Source organism: Mustela lutreola, chromosome 12 (genome assembly GCF_030435805.1).
Source record: "Mustela lutreola isolate mMusLut2 chromosome 12, mMusLut2.pri, whole genome shotgun sequence".
NCBI lineage: Eukaryota > Metazoa > Chordata > Mammalia > Carnivora > Mustelidae > Mustela > Mustela lutreola.
In genome coordinates, this window is record NC_081301.1 from 42,707,336 (window position 1) to 42,731,776 (window position 24,441).

General features: G+C 44.1%; 3 protein-coding genes across 4 annotated transcripts in view; 1 reads left to right on the plus strand and 2 right to left on the minus strand.

Annotated features, from left to right (window-relative positions):
- Positions 1-377: 377 nt before the first annotated feature.
- On the minus strand, positions 378-4,712 carry LOC131812855 (dapper homolog 3). Its single transcript, XM_059142806.1, has 3 exons — positions 3,626-4,712; positions 2,601-2,679; positions 378-1,815 (listed from the first exon to the last, which is right to left on the minus strand). The coding sequence occupies exons 1-2, from the start codon at positions 4,261-4,263 to the stop codon at positions 2,640-2,642; spliced, it is 678 nt and encodes a 225-aa protein (XP_058998789.1). The 5' UTR covers positions 4,264-4,712; the 3' UTR covers positions 378-1,815; positions 2,601-2,639.
- The window catches only part of MOB3B (MOB kinase activator 3B), a 200,156-nt gene continuing 179,549 nt past the window's right edge, over positions 3,835-24,441 (plus strand). For both annotated transcript variants that reach the window (XM_059142808.1, XM_059142809.1), the window contains exon 1: positions 3,835-3,974. The gene's annotated coding sequence lies outside the window, so the exon portion shown is untranslated. The remainder of the gene's footprint in view (positions 3,975-24,441) is intronic.
- Positions 8,976-9,602, minus strand: IFNK (interferon kappa). The gene has a single exon (XM_059142810.1). The coding sequence runs from the start codon at positions 9,600-9,602 to the stop codon at positions 8,976-8,978; it is 627 nt and encodes a 208-aa protein (XP_058998793.1).

Here is a 24,441-nt window from a genome sequence, read left to right on the forward strand (position 1 = left end):
ATAAGTGGAAGAGGGAAGCAGAAAGGTCAGGGTGAAGAAAATGAAATCTTGACTGCTGTGGCTGGTTTTGGAGATGGAGAAAGGAAACCCTGGCTGAGGTATGTCAGCAGCCTCTAGAAACCAGTAAAAACAGGGAAAGTGACTGCCTTTCCTCCAGAGACTTCAAAGAGGAATGCAGCCCTGCTGACATCAATGAGACCTGGGCTGAAAGTCTAACCTACAGAATATAATAAATTTGTATTGTTGTATGTTGTTAAGTTTGTGGTTCTTTGTTCCAGCAGCCATAGAAAACTAACACAGACAGAAAATGAATACAGGATTATATATATATATATATATATATATATATATATATATATATAGTTAGATGGCAATAAATTCTGAGAAATTGGAGCAGGGAATATGGATAAGGGAGTGTTAGAAGGGGAAGGTGATAATAATTTTAAGTAGATTTGGAAGAGGAGCCCAAGGAGGATTTGGAGTAGCAAGTTGACAAAATAGGACACACTTTTACTGGAATCACATTGGCTGGTTTATTGAGAATAGCACAGATGGGGGGACAAGGTGGAAAGAGGGACAGAAGGTTATTGTAGTAATACTAGCTACAGGTATTTGTGGCTTGGTCTGAGGTGGTGGAAAGAGGTCTGTCAATAAAGCCAATGAGATGTGTTGTTAGATTAGGAGTGGAACAGAAAAGGAGAAAAGTCAAAGAGGATCCTCTGGTTTGGGGCTTTAAGCCAATGAAAGGTTGGAGAGGCCATTCACTGAGATGGGGAAGACAGCAGGGGAGCACGTTTGAGGGAGAGGATGGTGTAGGTTGGGTGGACTCCTGGTACCTGAATCCTTTCCTTCCCCTAGTCTTTCCCTTCAGATTGCTTTTCCCTACAAGCAAAGAACCATAGACATAAGGAATAATAGCCAGTGGGAAACAGCATCTTGTTCAATTTGTGCCGGAGCCAGTTTGTTATGTAACACCTACGCAGGGTTCTGATAAAAGCCTGACTGGAGAAGGAGGTGTAGCCCGGGACGCTACAGATGGAATGTGTGTGCCCTCCCCAAATTCATCTGTTGAATCCTATGGCCCAGTGTGATGGTATTGGGAGATGAAACTTCTGTGTGGTGATCAGTCATGAGGGAGGATGCCTTATGAATGGGATTAGTGTCTTTATAAAAGAGGCCTGAGAAAGCTTCCTGCCCCCTTTTGCGTTGTGAGGACACAGTGAAAAATTGTCTAAGAGGAAAGCAAGCCCTCACCAAACACTGAATCTGATGGCAACTTATCTTAGACTTCTCAGCCTCCAGAATTGTGAGAAACCCCTTTCTGCTCTTGGGAAGCCCCCAGGCTTTGTTGTAGTAGCCTGACCACACAAAGATGCAGGAGGACCAAGGAGGGCTTGAATCTAAATGCTGGCCCTTCCGAGCACACTGTGAAGGTGGACCCATCCTTCTCTAGCACACCAGGTCATAGGCAGAGAAGCTAGGAGAGAATGGGCAAGAACTGGGGTATTATTCACTACAATGACCCCTCTCACTAATGAAAATTATCCAGGAAATATGGGTGGCTCCCTCCCAGTCACAAGATTTACCATTCCTCCCTGGGGAAATCGCCACTAAGGGGATAAAAGTGGGATGAAAGTTCTCTCCTCCCACAGGCAAAGCTGAAACGCCAGGAGAGAGGCAGAGATGGTTCCATTAATATTTATTGATTAGAACTGAATGCCCTCTTCACCGCGTGCATGTCTTGCTCATCAGTACTCTGGACCGTGAGTCAGCTCTCCAAGGGCAGAGTCGGATCTCAGTGTTTGGCTTTAGTTTCTAAGGCAAAAAAAACCCCTTATTTTTCCTTTTTGAATGGACAGAAAAGATCATGCCAAGGGTATTGCAAGGCAGGCAAGAGACTTCCCATTTAGGGACTAGTGAGTGAAAGGGAAGGACAATTAAAGGTAAACTGGGGTAATTAAGAGATACTTCCATCCTGATTGTTCTGCACCATGAGAGTGTTCTGATTGCCATGAGGCCAAAAGGACAAAAGCTTTAAAAGCAGTGACTAGGGTTTGAGGCAGTTTGGAAATGAAACTGCATTACTCAATAAGAATCATTGCCTAATTAATGGCCGTATATTTGCATCTGACTATTTTTCACCCTCATATTTGAGTTTCTTATTTACAATCTCCAATATCTTTGCATTGCCCAAGAATTAAGTGGAATCATTTAATCCACTGTTAACATCATTAGACTATAACTATTTGTCTTTCAAATATTTCTTATGATATCAGAAATTACTTAATATTGCAGAAAATGTGTGGTTTTAGAGGTTCTCATTTAGTAGTGGTGGAAATTGCTTTTGGGGGAATGATGTTGACCTTGCATGCATCCTCATTTCTACTTACTATTTTTCCATACTTCCCGATATTTGGGTGGCTCAGTCGGTTGAGCCTCCAGATCAAGCCCTGATTGGGCTCCCTGCTCAGTGGGGAGTCAGCTTCTCCCTCTCCCTCTGCCCTTCACCTCTGCCCTTGCTTGTGCACGTGCACTCTCAAATAAATAAATAATATATATATAAAATATATAACATATATTATATATGTATATTTCCATACCTCTTTAAAGTGTGTAGTCAGAATTGTAAAATCCAGTACCTACTCATTTGGTACTCCCCAATCGGCATGTACTAAGGAGCTATAGGGAAATAAAAATATGTGGAAGGCATTATTTTCCTTAGGAAGTTTTTTTTTTTTTTTTAAGATTTTATTTATTTATTTGACAGAGATCACAAGTAGGCAGAGAGGCAGGCAGAGAGAGAGGAGGAAGCAGGCTCCCCGATGAGCAGTGAGCCTGATGCGGGGCTCCATCCCAGGACCCTGAGATCATGACCTGAGCCGAAGGCAGGGGCTTAACCCACTGAGCCACCCAGGCGCTCCTCCTCAGGAAGTTTTTATCTAGTGATTCCGACTATTAAGAATGCTTTCTGGGGCGCCTGGGTGGCTCAGTGGGTTAAACCCTCTGCCTTCGGCTCAGGTCATGATCTCGGGGTCCTGGGATGGAGCTCCACATTGGGCTCTCTGCTTAACGGGGACCCTGCCTCCCCCCCCTCTCTCTGCCTACTTGTGATCTCTGTCAAGTGAATAAATAAAATCTTAAAAAAAAAAAAAAAAAAGAATGCTTTCTATGTTAAAAAAAAGAAAAAGAAGAAGAAAAATAATGCTTTCTATGTTTAGTTTACCCTTAAAACCACCCAGCAAGGTAGATACTGCTCTTCCAATTTACAGAGGAAAATACTGGTTTAGAAGTCACAGACCGAAAATCACACAGTAGAAAGTCGCAGGGTGTGCCCGGCTTCCAAGGCTATTCTCAGTCCACTACTCCCAGGTTGTTCTAGTAAAGCCGCCAGAATCTCAGTATTCTCCAATGATTAAAGCCCCCCCCCCCCCCGTCAGTATTTTCCAACAGTCTTTTTCAACAAGTGACAAAATCTTGGAGAAGGTGATTTCCCCCTTTCTAGGTGCCTTGGCTGTGTTGGACCCAGAACGCGAACTTTCTGATGCTCTCTCGCTCTCCGCCCTCGTGAGAGGGTCCCGGTCTTTTTGGCAAGCCCTGGAGCCCACATAGACCGCCCATTCCTCACCTCTGCGGGAGGCAAGATGAGCCTCCAGGCGACCTGACTTCACGGAGCTGCCATTCCGCGGGCGGCCGCCAGGGGTCCCCGGTCGGCGCCCCCGCGCGACAGCCGCGCGCTGGGCGCCTGTGGGGGCTACTTCGGAACGGCGGCGGCTGGAGCTCCAACTCCGCGCTCGCTCGCCCCCGCGCTCGTGGAGACCGCGCGCGCTGGCCCCTCGCCGCTCGCTCCGCGCCCGCCGCGTGGATCCGCAAGCGTCGCCCGTCCGGCCCCCGGCTCGTCCTCCTCCTCCGGCGCCGGCTGCGGCTGATCCGGCGCAGGAGCCGACAGGGCCGCGGGCTGAAGGTAAAAGCCCACGGTGAGTGAGAGCCCGCGCGCGGCGAGGCGAGGTGGCGCCGCCAGGCAGCTGCTCGCCCTCCGGGGTGCCGGGGCGGGCAGCGGCGTGGGGCGCCCCTGGGGGAGGACGCGTCGGGGGTAGGGGGGGCGGGGGTGAGCGGCGGCTCCGGGGCTGCGATCCGCGTCAGACCCCTGCCCGCGCCTCGGCTCAGGCCGGCTCCTCGCGTGCCCTTCTCGAGCGGGAACGAGAGTCCCGTCCGCAGCCCGGGCTCCCGGGCCTTGACTGTGAAAGGTCTAGCAGTAAAATGCATGGCCCGCGGGGTACAAGTGCGTCCCGAAGCATCCCGAATCGCGGGAGACTGCCGCGTGCGGGTCGGGCTGCGGGCGGCGGGAAGACAAACTTTTTTTGCGAAAGTGCGCCTGGGCGGGAGCACGGCGCTCCGGGCGCGTGCGGAGGCTGGGCGCGGGCTGCGCCGGGGAAGCCCGCTCCGCCGGCCCGCTCGCCCCGGGCACTGTCGGGGCTTCGGGGAGGGAGCGCGTGGCTGAAGGACGGGGAAGCTCTGCTGCCCCCTTGGGCCAACAACTGTCAAACATCTGGAATCCAGCCCCTCCCTTCCCCTGCGCCGTGGAAGGTGAAAACCCCATAACTTTCCTTTGATTGTCCTCCCTGCCTTGGGATCCCTCTCCGAATGGAAAAGGGCCGCCCTCCGGTGCCAGGCAAGTGAGCACCGGAGACTGCAGGCCCCTCAGGCTCCCCCCTTCACCCACCTTCCTGACCGCCTCCCAGATGTCCTCCCCGCAGGGACCACGCCACAGCGCCCGTGGAGATCGTGACGAATGGCCTTTTGTTTCTCCGCGTCTCCCCTATTGTTTGCCTTTGCAACATCTGACGGGGCTCGCGGAGAGCAGGACTCCCCCCCGGGTCTTCCCCGCACTCCCCTACCTCCCGCCAGCCACACGGCCCGCTCCCGTCCGGCATCCGGACGGGGAAGGGCGAGGAGCCCGGCCCCCGCGAGGCCGCCGCACCAAGGCCCTGCGGTTAGAGGGCGGAGGGAAAGTTGCTGCTTCCCCGCCTCCTCGGCTGCCTGTGGCCCCGGGCGCGTTTCTCGGATCCGATCCCAGACGCGCCGCGAAGGGCGCAGCCGGAGAGGGGTGCCGCTTTCCCGAGAGTGGGAGAGACCTTCCGCCCTCCGCCAGGGTGTCCTTGGGTGGTTCCAGCGGATTTAAATATCCGCCCGAAGGCGTGTGGCTGGGCCACTTCCAGGGCAGGGGGGACGGGATAAGGGCACTTTGGGTAGGTCCTGGGGTCTGCGAGTTTTCAGGGACTGGAGAACAGGCGAGAATGGAGAAGGAAGCAACCCAAGAAGCCTCAAGACTTTGCCTAGAAACAGTGGTTAGGTGGCTCCCTCCAGACTGAACGTGGAATTTTGACTTAGGGGTAGGGCTCCAAGTTGAAATCCCAGGCCCCCTGTAAGCATTTGGAAAAAAGCAAATCCGGAGGATACCGCGCAGAGGGACGCCGCCAGGGCAGTGTTCACGCCAACAAGTTCTTGAGAACCAGTGGCTTGGAACTGCCTCCGAGTTCCCCAGGGGGTGCGCCTGTTAGGTTATAGGTGGCCCTGCTTCTTTGCCTTCCCTCTCAAGTCAGATGCTTACACATCGTGCCTCTTCTTAGTGTGGATTATTAAAGAGGTAGGGCAACAGCAAAGTAGGCACTCCGAGAAGGCAGAGTTCCCTTACGGTGCCCAGACTGTCGTTTTTGCCGGTGAGGGGAGGCCAAGCCTGTGCACCTGTTAGAAGCTGTGCACGCTCAGCTTTACTGTATCGGTGTTTCCAGCATTTTCTCATGGAGGCCCAGTCGTTCCTATTCCAGGGAAGCTCAGTTACACTCTTTCTACTCTCTACCTTTTGATCCCTTCCCGGAGCCTGGGGAGGGAGGAAGCAAGCTTCCATCAGAACACCTGTGACCTAGGTACCCACTCAAGCGTTTTATGTGGGACCTCTGCACAGTTCTGGGAGTTTTCCCTTTATCTGACTTACCAGAAATTTGACTTTCATTCAATAAACAGAAAAACAAAGGGGACTGCTAACTCAGGAAGCACTTTCTCCAGTGATTTCTGGATATTACCAGTGGCACCAACAAAAGAAAAAAAGTGAAATTTCTGAAGAAATGGAAAGCACTTTACAAAGGTCTCATGAAAACGATGCCTAAGGAAGGATACCTTTGAAATTTAGCAGCTACTTAGTAGCAGCAGGAGTAGAATTCGGCAGACCTGGGTTGCTTAAGAAGTGCCCAGAGGCATCATTAATCACGTGAAAGGGCAGTGTTTGTCCCAGTCTACCCCCGTAGGGAAAATAGGGTAATTGCAGTGAAAGATGAGCTTGAACAGTTTCTTTAACTTTAGAATTAGCCTCCCCTTCCCCAAATCATTGTAGAAAACATAGACAATATTGAGAGGTAAAAATGAAGAAAAAAGGAAAGGGGATATTATAAATAAGACTCTAGTAAACAGTGTTACCCAATCATTTCAATCCATTAATTTCTGGAGCTTAGTATGGCTAGGTTGAAAGAGTTAGTGTACTTTTTAGGATACTTGAGATTGCCGTATTGTCTTGTAGGAAAGTTGTGTCACTTTACCTGCTGTCTAACAATATACAAGAGGATTTTTTTTTTTCCTGTATCCCACACCCTGCTCATACTTTATATTAACACTTTTTCATTTCTGCCAGATGGATGGGAGGTATCCTCTTGTCTTCTTTTGTATTTCTTTAACCACAAATGAGATTAAACATTTTTCCTGTTGTCTGTTAGTATTTCTTCCTTTATGATGATGCCAGTTTATGTCCTTAACCAATTTTTTTCAGTTGGGGATGTTCTCCCTTTTCTGACTAGAGGTGCTCTTAGTGAAAGCATAGTGTTCTGTCTTCTGACCCTGCCCTTGTAATCGGACAATCTTTATTGACTTGAAGTGCCAATTCTCTTCCCTCTAGCATAGCAAACATTTGGCAAGACTGCAACCATAAATTACTGAAATGACTGACATGATCTCTGGTAGAGTTATTAGGGAGACTGTGCAAAAGCATTAGTAGAGAAATTCTTGGAAAATTCCAGATACTTTCTGCTTAGTAGCTTGCAACTCCCATCATCTTTACAGTTTATGGTGACTTTTTTTTTCTTCATTTAGAACAACTCTTAATGAGTTGTTTTTACTAATGGATTTAACGAACTCATTTTATTTACATTCCTTCCACTGATAGCCAGGATACCATAATCCACAACTTTTAATTTTTGCCTGAAATTTGCCTCTTTTATAAGATTCTCTGTTTGGCTTTACCATTTGAGCCCTGTACTGGAATGAACTTTGAATCTAAATAGGTCGGGTGCTTGCTTTTGAAACAGTATATAGCAGGGGAGGTTTCCCAAGGGTGGAACCAGGTACATTTGTGCTTTTGCCATTTGTGTAGCCACAGGTCTTTTTGTTAATTCTCGCTTGATGGTGTACAGGATTCTGAAATGGGGAGGAGAGAGAGGAAGAAAAAAATTAATTTCAGCTGGATGATGGATTAACACAGATGAAGGATCACATAAGAAAATTTAAGTAAATAATCTAGGTAACCTGGATACAAAATAATTTCTAAAAAGATAAATGAGATTAAAGGGTCATGTATTATTATAACTAGTCTACTTAACAGTCAGAAAGTGGTCTTCCTATTGGGAAAATCCAGTGTACAACTCAGTATGAAATATGCAGGTACTTTATCTCAGGCATTTAAAAAAAACACAGAAAAACAGATTATATATATATATATATATATATATATATATATATATATATATATATATATATATAAAATTTGCAGCATTTTCCATGCCCTTGGATGTAGAAATCAAATAGTATGCAGTAGGAATGAGCTGTGTTTTCTACATTACAATCATTGGCTCTCAAAGGATGAGTGAGAACTTAATGGCCATCTAATTCAACTATCTGATATCACTGAGGATCTTCATTCTCTTTTAAAAAAATAAAATGAGGGGCACCTGGGTGGCTCAGTGGGTTAAAGCCTCTGCTTTCGGCTCAGGTCATGATCTCAGGGTCCTGGGATCGAGCCCCGCATCGGGCTCTCTGCTCAGCCAGGAGCCTGCTTCCTCCTCTCTCTCTCTCTGCCTGCCTCTCTGCTTACTTGTGATCTCTGTCTGTCAAAAAAAATGAATAAAATCTTTTTAAAAAAATAAAATAAAATGAAAATGCCATCCTACAAACTATATAATTTCAAACAAACCAAACTGAGAAGCAAATAGGACAGAAATTTCACCTTTTTTTTTTTTGAGGGCAGGGGGTAGAAAAGAAGGGTTTTAACTCAATGAAAGCTTGTATAAGCTCCTTTATACATGCTCAACTATCACAGAATACACAGCCTTGGCAGCATGACAGTTAAATCACTGAGGTGTTACATTTTGCAACATTCTCTCATTCATATCCTCTAACATTGGCATGGTGAAGTTCAAAGGCCATAGAGCAATGCAAGTAAAAAATAGCAAAAGAAAGAGAAAGAAAAGAGTAGAACATGGAAAGGATCTTATTCCTTTATTTAAAACTATCTTCAGGGGAACTTGGGTGGCTCAGTGGATTAAAGCCTCTGCCTTCGGCTCAGGTCATGACCTCAGGGTCCTGGGATTGAGCCGGGCATCAGGCTCTCTTCTCAGCTGGGAGCCTGCTTCCCCCACTCTCTCTGCCTATTTGCGATCTCTGTCTGTCAAATAAATAAATAAAATCTTTAAAAAAAAAAAAACTATCTTCAGAACTTTCTAAGAAGACTGTTGGTGCCCAGCGGTGGTTGGCACTTCTTAGAAAGGTGGATGTCGCTGATGTCTCAAGGCCAACTTTAGAGACAGCAAACATGACCTAAATCACCGCCATCAGTGGTGGGCTGGCTTATAGGATAGCCCAAAAATTCTTAAAAAGAAGACAAAGGAGAGGGAGATGTTGGAGAGAAAGGGAATTTTAATTCTAAAAAATATACCTTATTTCTTCCTGAGTCGGGCTGCAAATTTCTGAAAGTAGTAGAAACATCTTCTGATTTCCGCTCGGATGATTTCCCAGGCACAGTGACTGTATCTCTTTTCTTTCAGGAAGTTGTCTATCCTATTGAAATACCGCCTCAGTTCTAGGCTGCTCAGCTGGGGGACCAGAGCTCCTGACCAGTTCATTCCATCTTCTGTCATCTCTTTCCAGTCTTCCTTTTCCTGCTCCTCTTCCTCCAGGCATTGTTCCAAGTACTGCAGTTGCTGATCAAGTCCGATTTGGATCTGTTTCAGATAGTCGCTTTCCCAAGTGGATTTGAGGGTGTACTGACTGAAGATATTGAAGGCCTGTATAGACATTTCATAGAAGGCCTCCTTGATGTACCTTTTCACAGGCTGGGTGTGTGACAGGATCTCTTGGGGCAACTCAAACGCTTTGGTTTCGCTCAGGCACTCTGCAGGAAAGGAGCTGCTCGTACTGCTTAGGAGTCTCAGGTTTTGCCAGGTGACTTTTCTCAGGTGGAAGTGCAGCAAGTTACAGTCCAGAGAGAGGATGCCAGTGATGAGGAGACCCACAAGGCATGCAGGCCACAGACACTTTCGAATCACGTCAGGCTTTGTGCTCATTTTTTTTTCCCCTCAAGCTAAAAAAATCCACCAGACTCAGGGTTGACAGTGATGTTTTAGGTCTTAAGTATCCCGACGTGTGCCTTTTATACACCTGAATAATCTTCGGTGGGGAGGAGTTTTCTCATTCCTCATTTTATGTTTCTCAGGGTTTCAGCCCCTTTCCGTTGCCTCTGAGGTTTGTTTTGACTTTGGGTGATGCTGACTTTTTCTTTAAAGTGAGCAAAGCATTACCGTTGCATTACCTTAGTAGTCGGGATGACCCATCCCAGGACTCCAGGATTGTCATAACAAGATTGATGCAGACTGTTTCAGAAAGAACTGAAAGTCCTGACTCTATACACTCATCCATCCAACCCTGTTACATAAGAGGGCGAGCGATCTGTTAAAGAAATTTATTTATTTATTTTTTGGATCTGGCCATGTAGCCAAACGGCCTCTCTCGTTGAGTTAATCATAGATGTTGGCCAAATGACTTTAATTATTTGATTGCAAGGCCACCAGAATAGAACATAGCCTAGGTTTCCCTACTCTTGTTGAATTAATCTTCTCTATTTGGATATTTTCTCTTTTTTAATTTTCCTGGGTCTCAAAGAAGATGAAAAACAGAGTTGGTCAGTTTGAGCATGGCACTTACTGTAAGCTGCCTTGGTTTTCTGTTGTCATTAGAAAGTGTTGTTACGGGGCACCTGGGTGGCTCAGTGGGTTAAAGCCTCTGCCTTTGGCCCAGGTCATGATCCCAGGGTCCTGGTATCGAGCCCCGCATCGGGCTCTCTGCTCAGCAGGAAGCCTGCTTCCTCCTCTCTCTGACTGCCTCTCTGCCTACTTGTAATCTCTGTCTGTCAAATAAATAAAATCTTTAAAAAAAAAAAAAAAAGAAAGTGTTGTTACTCTGCAACTAATCTTTCCTTTAGTTAACCCAAACTAGCACCTCCCACGGCTGCCTAATGTTTCCCACGCCTCTGATACCCATCATAGAAGTACTTACTACATATATTACTCTATGTGTGCACTCTCTAAATAACGATTTCACATATTCTATGAGGTGACTAACCTGGAAAACGTTTTGAAAACGAGCCCTTTAATATTTTATAATTATAACAATATACATTGACGCAACCTTCCTAGAGAGCAAAATGGTGATATGTATCCAACGACTTAAAAATGCACATGGTCTTTGACTCAGCAGTTCTCCCTCTAGGAATTTATCCCCAAGAAATAATGATGGACATCTTTAAAGACTTCGCTGTCAGGAAGTTTATCATACAAAAAGAAAAGAAAGGGAAAACAATTTAAATGTTCAGTAGTAGGTAGGTGGTTAAGTATATTTGGTCACTTGGGTAAATTCACTTTGTAGTTTAAAACCAAGGTTACGGGACGCCTGAGTGGCTCAGTTGGTTAAGCAGCTGCCTTCAGCTCAGGTCAGCGTCCTGGGATCGAGTCCCGCATCGGGCTCCTTGCTCGGCAGGGAGCCTGCTTCTCCCTCTGCCTCTGCCTGCCATTCTGTCTGCCTGTGCTCGCTCTCTCCCCCTCTCCTCTGATAAATAAATAAAATCTTTAAAAAAAATAAAAAAATAAAAAAGTAAAACCAAGCTTACATGGGTAGTATATAGAGGCTGACAGTATGTTTGTGAAATACCTACATGTGCATATATGTGCAGAAAAAAAAATCTTTTTTTTAAATTTTTAAAAGATTTTTATTTATTTATTTGACAGAGAGAGAGAGAGATCACAAGTAGGCAGAGAGAGAGGGGAAGCAGGCTCCCTGCCGAGCAGAGAGCCCAATATGGGACTCGATCCCAGGACCCTGAGATCATGACCTGAGCCGAAGGCAGAGGCCCAACCCACTGAGCCACCCAAGTTCCGCTCTAGGATACTTCCAGAGGACATGTGAATTTACCCCAAGACTCAGTTCTCATTCCATAGAATAGCACAGAATATGTGGGAGTTCAGTGCACCATGTTTGCAGCCTTTTAATAAAAATATGTATGTTTATATATATATTTATGATTAAACATACACACAGTCTGTAGAGTGCAAAGCATCTCTGTAGGCCATACCTTCTTATATAGCTCATACAACTTCTTACGTCTAAAGCTTGTTACCTTGTCCTAGAAGGAACTGCTTGTCCCTTTTGGGGGCTTTTAAATGTGTTGTCTGCCTCTGTTATGGCTTTTTTTAAGGGCATAATTGTGGATTTCCCAACTTTGTGTATTTCTCCCTGCCCTGCCCACTTAGAATGCTTAGACTTCCTTGCACTTGAGACGGTTCTGTCTTACTAAACCAAACTCAGAGTTTGTTCAGTTGAATTACTACGCTCCAAGGTTCTGCTCACAGTTGATGGGGGCGGCTACAGATGTAGCTGTTGTCAACCATCTTGACAGTTCCTCTGTTCTCTGCCATGTACAGTTTTGTCATTTTATCCTGCTCACTCCAAATTTCTTCCCTTTATAGTCATTCCATATCTCATCCTTATTTATTCAAAACTGTATTTTGAGCTAGTACCACATGCCAGTCACTGGGTGGGTCTTGAGGATGAAGAATAAGGTAGAGTACATGATCTCAAGGAGTCCATGAGTGAAGAAGCAGGCACATTCTGAGCATTTTGGCTGGTGTAATTCATAGGTCTTCCCTACAGCATGGGCCTCATCCCCATGTGCTGTAAATGTTAATTGATGCTGATGGTGACAAGATTCATGACAAAAAAGGAAAGATGATTGACATGGATATCTTCCCCTCTTCCACTGTTAGCTTTTAAAAAGTTCTTATCTATGTCTAATTTTGCAAATAAAAATACAGAACACCCATGCAGTATTTGGGAATTACCTATGCTAAAAAAAAAAAAAAAAAAAAAAAAATCACTCGGCATTTACACCACATTCCAATTTAACTGGGTGTCCCATTATTTTACCCAGTAACCCTGTCCACTGTACAAACTCCCATTGAGCTTTTAGAGTAGAACTCAGACATGAAACCCTTTACAGGAAACTTTGTCTCTGCTGGCTGTTCACCTCTCGGAGAGGTGCATTCAGTTGTATAACTCCGTGCTGACTTTACTTGTATATATTTCCCTAAAAACTGTGCATAGCACACTCCCAGGGGGCACCTGTCATGCTGAAAATATTACATGTGCACGCACATGTGTTCAAACACACACACACACACACACACACACACACACAAATTGCTCTGATCAGAAGTATTATTGGATGATCAGTCATTGGTCTTGTCTCTGTTCTGCAAAAGCCATGCCATGTGAGTATATCTCAGAATATCAGGAAAATGGAAAAGAATAACAGTGTAAGGCAGTGTTTTTATATGCAAATTTTTGTGTTAACAACTGCTCTATCTGTCATTAGTAATCTGTGTGTTGCCATAGCTAATGGTATTTCCATGATATCTGCTCTTATTTCTTATTTCTGCTCTTATTTCTTATTGAGATCATTTATATGTGGTCAGGGGCTGCCCTCTTGCCGATAGAACCGTGTAAAGCTCATACGGGTTACAGGGTGAACAGTAATGGGCAAGGTACAATTTGTTTGACAAAGTGGTGAGATGAGACATTTTAGTCTAGACAGGATTACTGTGATTCAGCCTGGGAGCATTTAGTATTATTCTCTGGTAGGATTTATTGCTGTCCTCGAAAAGGCAAGTTTCATACCAAGGTGAGTGTAACATGTTGATCATCTATGTTACTCAGTACCTGAAAGTAGGTGGTTCTATTTGTGGGGTCAGAAAGTGATTGAGCCCAGTAGAGAGCTCTGAGATGGGGAGCCATGCATCCCTCTCTGGCAGTGCCCTCCCCAGGCCATGCAGATAATGGTCACCAGAAAGGGGTGTGCCGCCCTCTAGCTCCAGACCAACCCTGAAGCTCGATCTTGGTGTTTGGCTCATTCTCCCTGCCTCTCGCATTGGGGTCAGCCTCTCTCATGCTCTTCTAGTCCTCTTCTTGGCTGGTCTTTTAATGATGTACCTGATCTAGAAATTTGTAATGACTACACAAGTAGTACATGGAAATGTCTTTATAGTAAAAATTTGAACACTGTAGATAAAGGGAAAGCTCTGCTTGCCTGCTCAGCCTCATGCCATGCTGCTCACCCAGAGATAACTGGTTGTTAGTCTGATACATGTCCTTATTCCATACCTGTCTCCCCACTAAACACAAAGTTCTGTGAGCACAGTACAACTGGCTTGCTTGCCGTCCTCTCTTGACTGTACCGCAAGACCTGCAGTGATGGGGAGGGACCCAGATCACTTCCTTGGATGATATGTGGCCTGGTAGTCGGGAGATTCGTGTGTATTTTTGACAGTTGCTAAACCGATGTTATAAAAGTTCTGATGTGGGGCGCCTGGGTGGCTCAGTGGGTTAAGCCTCTGCCTTCAGCTCAGGTCATGATCCCAGAGTCCTGGGATCGAGCCCCGCCTTGGGCTCTCTGCTCAGCGGGGAGCCTGCTTCCCTTCCCCTCTCTCTGCCTGCCTCTCTGCCTACTTGTGATCTCTCTCCCTCTGTCAAATAAATAAATAAAATCTTTAAAAAAAAAATAAAATAAAAGTTCTGATGTGCTTTAAAGTTTAATCCTGTAAGTGTAACTCTGACTGTATATATGATATCATTTGCATATAATCTTAACAATCTACATTATGAACCTTTCATGAGTATGAGGCCCGAGATAAATGGGTCACCCGGATCAGACGGATCCAGGTGTCTTTCACAGCACCTGGCAGAAGGTAGGTGCTGAGTAATTATTTGCTGGATGACTGAAAGAATGAAACTGTGTCTCAGTGACAGGGAAATTATTGGGTGATTTGGTTCTTTGAGTGTAGGGATCTGGGGAGGACAGAGTTCAGCATTGGGGAAACTGACAAGTTCACAGAAGGCTGGGTAGGAGCTCCGACCTCCACTGCTTTCTCCCCATGGCTGCTGAGGTCATAAGCACAGCCATACCTGTACAGTCGGGATATCACATAGATCTGTGTTGTTTGGGTGACTCACATGCCTAACTGTCCAGACAGTTATTGAATTTTGTATCCATGGCATCTCTTATATCAACATACTAAATATTTGTTGAATAAAAAACTGCCATGTGATTTCTTAGGATCGTCAAGTTTGCTATGCAAGCAAAACCGAGGTTCTGAGAGCATTCCTTCCCCCAGTATTGCCACTTCCCTGTTATAGTAAATGCTCCCAGTAGCTTTGTTTGGTTCTCTGGGTTTTGTTTTGTTTCTCATCATGTCACCCTTAAGGAGGTCTTTGGACAGACTTACCCTGAGTTCTAGTTTATAGCCCAGCTTCAGATGATGTACATAGTAACCTGTGTGTGGAATTAATTTTAGCTTTTTGAAAATGATCCCTGGCAAAAAGACATTTACCAGGTGATGTGAATATTTAAGTAAATAAATATCCAACATCAGTAAAACCTACCCTCAGTTTTGGGATTACCAGAATAGCTTCCACCTGGATCCTTTTTTTTTTTCTCTTGGTCGGTTCGAACCCTAATGGGACTTTCGTGGACTCACTGAGTAAACGTGGATGTCTTCCCGGATCACATCCAAGAGTGCCACAGTCTGGGAAGAAACAGCAAGAGTGGAGTGAGTGATGGACAGACATATCCTTTTGCCTTGGAGATAAACACACACACACACATATTTATATTTATTTATATGATCTATTTATTTGTTAGAGAGAGAGAGCATGTGAGCAGAGGGTGGGGGAGAGAAAGACTACTCAAGCTAAATTCCTCCTGAGCATGGAGCCTGAGTGGAGCTCAACTTAGCCTTAGGCTTAGCCCCAGGACCTTGAGATCATGACCTGAGCCGAAATCCAAAATCATGTGATTAACTGACTGAGCCACCCAGGCACTCCTATCTTGGATAAATGTTTAAAAGGTAGCTGCCATTGCAGAGATGAGGACAGGGTCTTCTTTTAATTTCTGTCAGCTTGCATGCAGTCATAGGTTTCCTAACATTTATGAATAACAAAGAAAGGCATTATTATGGGAAAATTTAAGTGGACTTTTCTTAGACTGACAGAAGACTCACATGCCTCAATTTTTAGAATTTCTTTAGGATCTGAGCAATGCTTGGGTTTGGGAGTAGTGTCCAGGAATAATCTACTGGAGCCAGAGGGAGTGGGGGAAGGGTCTCTTCTTGCCAAGACCCCTGCCTCTTGGTAGCCTATGAAGTACAGAATCTAAATCATAGAATGTAGGGTTGGAAGGACACTTAAGAGAGATAGACTACTGGGGTCAGAGGGGTGAATTGACTTGCCCAAGGTGAGAGTGCTACTTGGGGACAAAATCAGGCTGACATAGGTGTTCTGACCTCAATACCATCAGTGAAAGCCTTTCACCAGCATGCAGCGAACTCTGTTCTCCCTGCCTCCGCTGAGAGGAGCAGCCCACCTACAGTCAAAAGAGAGGGGATCTTGGAGGCCGGGCACTGTCACTGTTTTGAGGCCAGGAAGGGAGGAACTATAGCTCTTTCTAGTACCTCCCAGTGGCTTCTCAGGTTTGTGGGGAAGGGGATAGCAAAGGAGGAAACCCTGAGTTAAGTCTGCTACCCCTACTATTGCTCAGAGTTATTTAGAATTCTGTAGATAATGACTGGTTTCCCAGGTTCCCGGGTCAGTTCAGGCCTGGAGAAGTGGCTTGGACTGAGTTTTCTGAGAGATTTCCCCCCATTTCTGAAATTAATGTGTTCACGTATTCGTTTACTTGTGTCTTTACTTATGCGGCTTAACCATAATACATGTTCTGTAAATATGTATTGAACAAATAGGTATCTGTTCCACTATTTTACCTTATGACTTTATTTTAATTCAAATTGAATTTCAATCCGTTTAGCGACCTCTTGGTACAACTGTATAGCTTTGAGCAAGTCACTTAAACTTTCTGTGCTTTGTCAGTAAATAGGGATAATGAGAACCTACCCTAGAGGGTGGTTGTGGAGATACAAATTGCTGAGAACGGTGCCTGGTACATAGTAAAGGGTCATTAAATGATACGCACCATCGTCATTGTCATCGTCGTCGTCATCATCATCATCATCATCTGTTGCCTGTGGTGTTAGACATGATGACAAATTCCAGGAATACAGGGACAGAAAAGCCAGAGTCATCCCTGTCCTTGCAGAGGGTCCTGGAGGCAGTGATAACCAGAGTTGAATCTTGAAAGGTGAGAACTGATGGAAGTTTGAATTAGGACAGTGATAGTAGGTATGGAAGGGAATTACCTAGGAAGTAAGATTGATGGGTCTTAATAATTGATTTGGGATGGGAGGGTGAGGAAGTGGAACTAGACCAGGAAGCAGCCCAGTTTTCTAACTACTTACATTGTGTCACCAAGTAAGAGGAAGCATATGAGAGGAAGAGCAGGCTTAGGGGAGCAACTAGAGAGTTTTGTTACGCTTGAGTTGCTCAGAGTTGTCTATGGGATAGCCAAATGGAGATGTTCATCCAGCAGTTAGATATGTGGGACTAAATGAGGACAGGAGGCTGATCTAGATGGGAGAGATAGATTTGAAATTATTAGCAGAAACTATAGGTGATAATTTAAGACCATAAGAATCATTTGGTTTGTCTAAGGAGAAAGTTTAATGTAGGAAGAGAAGTGTTAATGAGTATCAGACACTCACACTTCATAAGCATCACCTGTGTTTAAAGAGTGAGCAGTCAGGATGCCTGGGTGGCTCAGTCTGTTAAGCATCTGCCTCCAGCTCGGATCGTGATTGCAAGGTCCTGGGATCGAGCCCTGCATCTGGCTCTCGGCTCAGCAGGGGAGCCTGCTTCTCCCTCTCCCACTCTCCCTTCTTGTCAAATGAATAAATAAAATCTTTAAAAGAAATTGGAAGCGGAAGACAAGGATGGTCACAGAGGCATGAGGAAAATGAAGATGGAATATTTTGACTCTTTATCTGTCTGTGCCTCTTTGTCCAGATGACTCCTCATAATCCTCAATATAGCATCTCAGGCAGCCATTCCCATTTATTTTTTTTTTAAGATTTTATTTATTTATTTGACAGACAGAGATCACAAGTTGGCAGAGAGGCAGGCAGAGGGGGGGGCAGGCTCCCCACTAAACAGAGAGCCCTATGTGGGGCTCGATCCCAGGACCCCAAGATCATGACCTGAGCTGAAGGCAGAGGCTTAACCCACTGAGCCACCAGGTGCCCCATACCATTCCCATTTAAATTACATTTGCTGTCATTGATCTAGACCTAATCCCTTGTTATAGATGAGCTATTTGAAGGCCAGAGAGGGGAATTAATTCATTTAAGCCTAAGGTCAAGGTCCTCGTGCTCTTTTAGCATATGCCTTCCATGAAATGCATCTTGCTGGCTAGGTATGTGTCTGTGAGACCTTGGCACATGTCAGCTGGATTGAAACATGATTTGGCTATTTCACTTCTGCCATTTGGGGCTATAGGAGTTGGGGGCTGTATTGGTTTCCTGTGACTTACATAACAGATTTCCATGGACAGCATGGCTTAAAATAAGTAATTTATACTCTCACAGTTCTGGAGTTTAGAAGTCGAAAATCAGAATGTCATCATGGCCATTTTCCCTCCAAACCCTCTAGGGAAGAATCTCCTTTTGCCTCTTCTAGCTTCGAGTGGTTGCTGGTAGTTCTTGATGTTTCTTAGCTTATTAGGTGCGTCACTCCGGGCTCTGCCTGCATAGTCATGTGATATCCTCCATGTGCCAGTGTCTCTGTGTCTTCCAGACATTGCCTTTAGGTATTTTTTGGTAGCAGTCTGCATAGTTGTTATTAACAATAGAAGACACTATTTGTTTTGTGGTTACTAAGTATCAAATGTTCATATAAATTGTCATTATTTCTCATACCCACAGTACAGTGCCAATGTTATTACCCTTAATTTAAAGCAGAGGAAATGGAAATATTAAGGGACCTGCCTGAGATAACATAGCTAGAAACCTGCAGAATCAGAATTCAAGGGGCACCTGGGTAGCTCATTTGGTTAAGCCACTGTCTTTGGCTCATGTCATGATCCTGGAGTCCTGGGATTGAGTCCTGCATCGGGCTCCCAGCTCCACAGGGAGTCTGCTTCTTCCTCTGACCTTCTTGAGTAAATAAATAAAATCTTCTTGACCTTCTCAAGTAAATAAATAAAATCTTAAAAAAAAAAAAAAGAATCAGGATTCAAGCCCAGGTCTGTCTGAGGCCATCTTATGTTTTTGTAGAATCTAGGGTTGTAACAGGTTTGACATAAAATCCACTGTGTGTATCTGTGCATTAATAGCCTGTTTCATTCCCAAAAGGATTTGAAGCAGCTTATAAAATACATACAATACAAGAGAATACAAAGTATTTAAAGAAACCAGAGTTGAGGGAAAACATGTGTAAGAAAACAAGATGAAGTCAGTGGTACAGTTGAAACGAAAGAATGCATGTCATAATGTCCAGTGTCATTACTTAAGAGGATGGCAAATCTGCCCCTGGGCTTTCTAGAAGCAAAGAGGAAATGTAGGCTGTTAAAGTAATCACAATGTCCAAAAGGTGAAACAAACCATCAGCAAAGCTAAATCCTTAGGAGAAACAAAGCTTTTCTTGGTACCGAGTCCTGGGAGGCATTTCTTCTATGGGTATTCAAGAAGAGAGCACAATGGAATGTCCTGGGTAAAGACGCCAGCAGTCATCTTATAGGACTGACTACCACCACATGCATTGCAGGGACGATTCGTGTAACCTCCCTCTGTGGGCCGATATCACATTGCTCATGGGCAGTTTCTTGGCAGGCGTTCTACAGGGGCTTACTGACTTTTCTCATGTCGAGTTAGAGAGTGGAGTTCTTTAGTCCAGCTGGATTGGGATAGCATGTCTTCACCGTGGCTTGAAGTGGGGAAAAGTGTGGTCACTTGAGAATGTTGGCTTTCTCAGGGCCATTCAGTTTTGGAGAGACTGCCCTGACATTTCCAGAGCCCGTGCCCAGATCCAATTCTGCATTTCCTATTATATGTACAGAGGAACGTCTGGGAAACCTATTTGTAGGCACAACGCTCCTTCAGTTCATCAGAACTGGGAAAACAAGCTATTCTGTCAGATTGACCCAGTGCCATAAAGCAAAGTGAAGTGTGCACTGGATTTCCATATAGTCGTCGGTTCGACTGCTCTCTCCTTTAAGGGTTTAAGTCCAAGATACAGGAACCCAGGAAGTGACTTATAGTTTTACTCTGCATTGAGGTGACTTTTATTTCTCCTGAAAGAGCTTCTTCCGAAGTTAGATAGCTTAAAATTCAAAGCCAGAATAGTCTTGTGTGATGGATAATGAAATATCAGGACATATCCTTTTGGAATGATCAGTTTTGCCAACTTGGGTAGTTTTCATTTAACAGTTAAGACTCACTGTGTGGAAAGGGCCGAATGGATGGCCCCAGAACTAGAATTTCTTTATGTTCCCAGGAGAGACGCAGTTAAGAGAGCAGAAATTGGGCTTTATAACGATGCCTGCCAGAACAGAACAGTAACACTTAACTGACATATGTGATGGTACAGTTTCTCATGGATGGTCCATTGGACAAAGAATGCTGAAATGATCTATTGCCTACATCGTCCCTCCACTCATCCACCCATCTCTGAGGGTAAGATGCCTGAAACATTACAAAAGGTAATAAAAAAGAAAAAGAGAAAGAAAAGTTCATGTCCTCATAAGGTGTCTAGGTTTCCAGACAATAGAGAATAAAATTACAGGGTATTACAGGTGTATGAAGGAAATAAAGAGGGCAAGAAGGGAATTGGGGGAGGTGATAGCTAAGTTGAGACTTGAAGGGTGAAGAAAAGTCAGCCATGTAAAGAGCTGGAGGGAGAGCCTTTCAGGCAGAGAAAACCTGATGGAAAAGAATTGGGGATATTCAAGGAAGACAAAGGAGGTTAGTCGCTTCGGAGTGAAGGGAGTGGGGAGATTGGTAATAGGATAGGCTGGAATGGGGTGGGGCCAGAGAGTGGTGTGATAGAAATTGTGCTTTAGAGAGATTGCTTTGGGCACCCCTTGGAGGAATGAACCATCTGGAGAAGGGGCACAAGTGGAAGCAAGGAACCCAGGTTGAAAGTAGATACTTTGTTACACCCGGTAAGAGCTGTGGGGGCCTAGATAAAAGTAGGAGCAGTGGAGATGGAAAGAAGACTGATTGGAGAGGTATTTTCAGTAAGTTATTTGGGATGCGTTTGGGCCAGGGTGAACAGCTGTAATCATCAAAGGCAGTTTTCCAGAAGTGCCATTGATACCGTCTACTTACAAGGTCTTGACTGCATTAACAGGACAGGGTTTTTTTGTTTTGTTTTGTTTTGTTTCTGTATCTTTTACTTATTTTATATTAACATATAATGTATTATTTGCCCCAGGGGTACAGGTCTGTGAACCATCAGGCTTACACATTTCATAGCATTCACCATAGCACATACCCTCCCCATTGTCCAGCCACCTTATATCCCCACCCACCGAGCAACCCTCAGTTTGGTTCCTGAGATTAAGAGTCTCTTATGGTTTGTCTCCCTCCCTGGTCCCATCTTGTTTCATTTTTTTCCCTCCCTACCCATCACGATCCCCGCCCTGCCTCTCAAATAACAGGACAGGTTTTGAGAACTGGTGGGTAATCTTAATTTGGCATTACACTTTAACTTGATGGCCTTAAACTAGGTTAGGTTCCTTATACTTTGGATAACAAAATAAATAATTTACTTAATTGGACTTTGGTTGCGGTTGAGGCTTAAATTTCTCAGGTTTCGCTTGAGCTTAAATTTCTGATATATTTCCTACATCTACACAGGACAAATACATATTCCTTACATTTTAACATTCAAATAATGTATTTTTATGATCAGTTTAAACTATGGAATACTATCAGTGGTCAAATATAATCATACAGTTCTGAAGGTAAGAAAGTGACCCTAATATGTCAATTACTACATATAGATAAGAGCCTATAGCTCACAACTCCAATTCTCACCAGCTAGGATTTTTTTAAAAAGCCTCAGAAATGTCTACTTGCATGAATGCTCTGGGACAAACTATCCTCCTTCTATTTTTTTAAAATTTTATTTATTTATTTGACAGCGATCACACAAGCAGGCAGAGAGGCAGGCAGAGAGAGAGAGAGAGAAAGGAAAGCAGGCTCCCTGCTGAGTAGAGAGCCCAATGTGGGTCTCGATCCCAGGTCCCTGGAACCATGACCCGAGCTGAAGGCAGAGGCTTTAACCCACTGAGCCATCCAGGCGCCCCTATCCTTCTTTTAAACACTGGTGCTTAATAGGCTGGGCCAAGATATACTTATACCTGAAATCAAGCAATAGCAGACTCTTCTTGTGTCACAGAAAAATTAAATCAATTAAAAGAATATTCTGTATTTCAAGGTTCATTCTCTTCTGTATTTCAAATATTCAATAACATTTAAATCTTTGGCACCTTCGATGGTTTATCTAGAGTAGAACGTAGTCTACAGTGATATCTTGGTTCTAGATTATTTGGTTCTTTTATAAGCTAGCGTCTGATCTGGCGTATAATGATTAGAGTCACTATTTTATAAATAATGTGTCAGTATTTCATAATTTTGTAAAAATCTCAGGACATCCTGATGCTAGCTACTTTAGCAAACACATCCAAGACGGTAAAATGGATCAACCATGATAGAAGCATTTCTTACTTATGTAAAGTTCAGAGCAGAGTTACTCGGGCTGTGGTTGACTTTTTTCCAAGCAGTGGTCAGGGATACAGAAACCTTCTCTCTTGAGGCTCTGCCATCTTCCCTGTGGCCTTCAAGGTTTTAGGGTCAATCTTTGTCAAGCTCAGGCAGAATGGCAAGAGCTGGAGGGGTGTGTATGGGATATTACATGGGCCAGGCTTAGAGAGGCACACATCCCTTCTAGCCATATCCCATTGGTGGGAACTTAGCTATATAGTCATAGTCACAGCTAAGTGCAAGGGTTCCTAGGAAATACAGTCCAGCTGTGTCCCCAGGACGAAGAGAGAACAGTGTGATAAACAGTCCATCTCTGCCATGCTCTTGATCTAGTAGGAGAAAAAGTCTAGCAATCGAAATGTGTTGGCACTGGTATGAGTTGGCTTAGGGGTTGGGCTAGCACAATGGAACACTTTGTAGACACTCAATAAAGATCTAACAGAATCTGTAGGCAGCTTTCTAATGGCATTATTTTCTTTTTTACTGAAAAGCAGCAGCAGAAGTACTGTTGAAATAAAAGATTTTGTTTTTTTTTTTCAAAATTATACAAATAAAAGAAAAATACTAATTTGGTGGCTTTTTCAAAAGCATGTTTTCCTTACAAGAAATACCTTTTGGTAGAAAGATACTGTCATTAACTTTCTTTAGAAAACAGAGCCCATAGCACTTATTTCCCCATGGGGACCAGTATGGAGCAGAAGGTCCTTCAGGATCATCCGTGGGCATCAGCCATGCATCCAGCAGAGTGTTACTAAGTATTCATACAGTGTTCCCCTTTATTGCCAAAAGAATCTTCAGGATATCATTTTACATTATTTTTACTACTGAAGGTGGGTAAGCTATTATTTAGGTGAGAATAAATTATAAATAAATTATAAATAAATTATTATCTTCTAGATAAATGATTTCTAAGAATCACTTCATGGGTGAAAGTGAACCCGTGAAATGGGTTCCCTAAATGCGGAACCTGTACCACGTGACTCTGTATCTGGTTGTTATGCAAGAGATATTTGTTGAGTGCCTACTGTGTGTCAGACACTTTCCAGAAGCTGGAGCTTACTCTGACTTAGAGATCCTTTCTGCCTTGGCCTCCCCAGTAGATCCGAGGGGACTTGGCCAAACAGCCGTGGTAGCTGCTAAAATAAGCAGTGGGGACAAACCATTCAGTGTCATCCCCTGCACTGAATACCATTGTGTAGCGGCTTCCTGAAACAATGAAGAAATCAACCAAGACCGGGAAACTCTTCATCAAAAAACTGTGTTTGTTTGTTTGTTTGTTTTGTTCATTTGTTTTGCTGGTCCTGATAGCTGTAAGCTGACTTACTCTAAACCAGCTTATATTTATGGAGCCTATGTTATGAGTGGCATGCTAAGGGAGGCAAAATAGATTAAGAGATGCCCAGTGAGGAGAAATTAAGCTCTGTACAGAAAATGACAAGTACCAAGACTGAGATGATGAATAAATGCTCTGTGAATTCACTGATATACAGAGGACCCCTCTGGCTGGAAAGAAAACAGGGAGAAGGAGGCAGTGAAGGATAAATAGAAGATACTCACAGATTTGGATCCTAGTTCTTCCTCTTACTAGCTCTGTGACTGTGGTGGCATGTCTCATCTTATGGAAGCCTCAGTTTCTTTATCTGCAAAAGAAGAACCTTAACACCTCCTCATAGACCTGATGATAAAAATGGAGAAGCTTAGCACTTCAGTGTGTGGAAAAATGGAAAACACTCAGTAAAACCAGCAAATGCCATAAAAAAGACTCCGTAGATAGTTTTGTGTTTTGTTTGTCTATAAAGTAATGATATTACCTCATAGGACTGTGGTCAAGATGAAATAAGATGACATAACTAAAAGGGCTGGCATAGTGCCTACCGTGTGGCATACATTCTATAAATATTTACTATTATGGAAGGTATAGGTAGATGAGAGAAGGCGTCTGAGACGTATAGAGGAGGCTCATTGCCTGGTCTGCCAGGACGCTAGTACAAAAGATTTGTTGAGGTGTGTAGGCAGTTGATGGTTGTAAAATGTATGAACATAAATGAAGAGCCTCTTAATTAGGGATGCTTAAGGAAAAGTCCAGGATTCCAGAAGAAAACCTGGACTGAGTGAGTGATCCCAAGTATTCTTCTGAGATTCTGTGCTA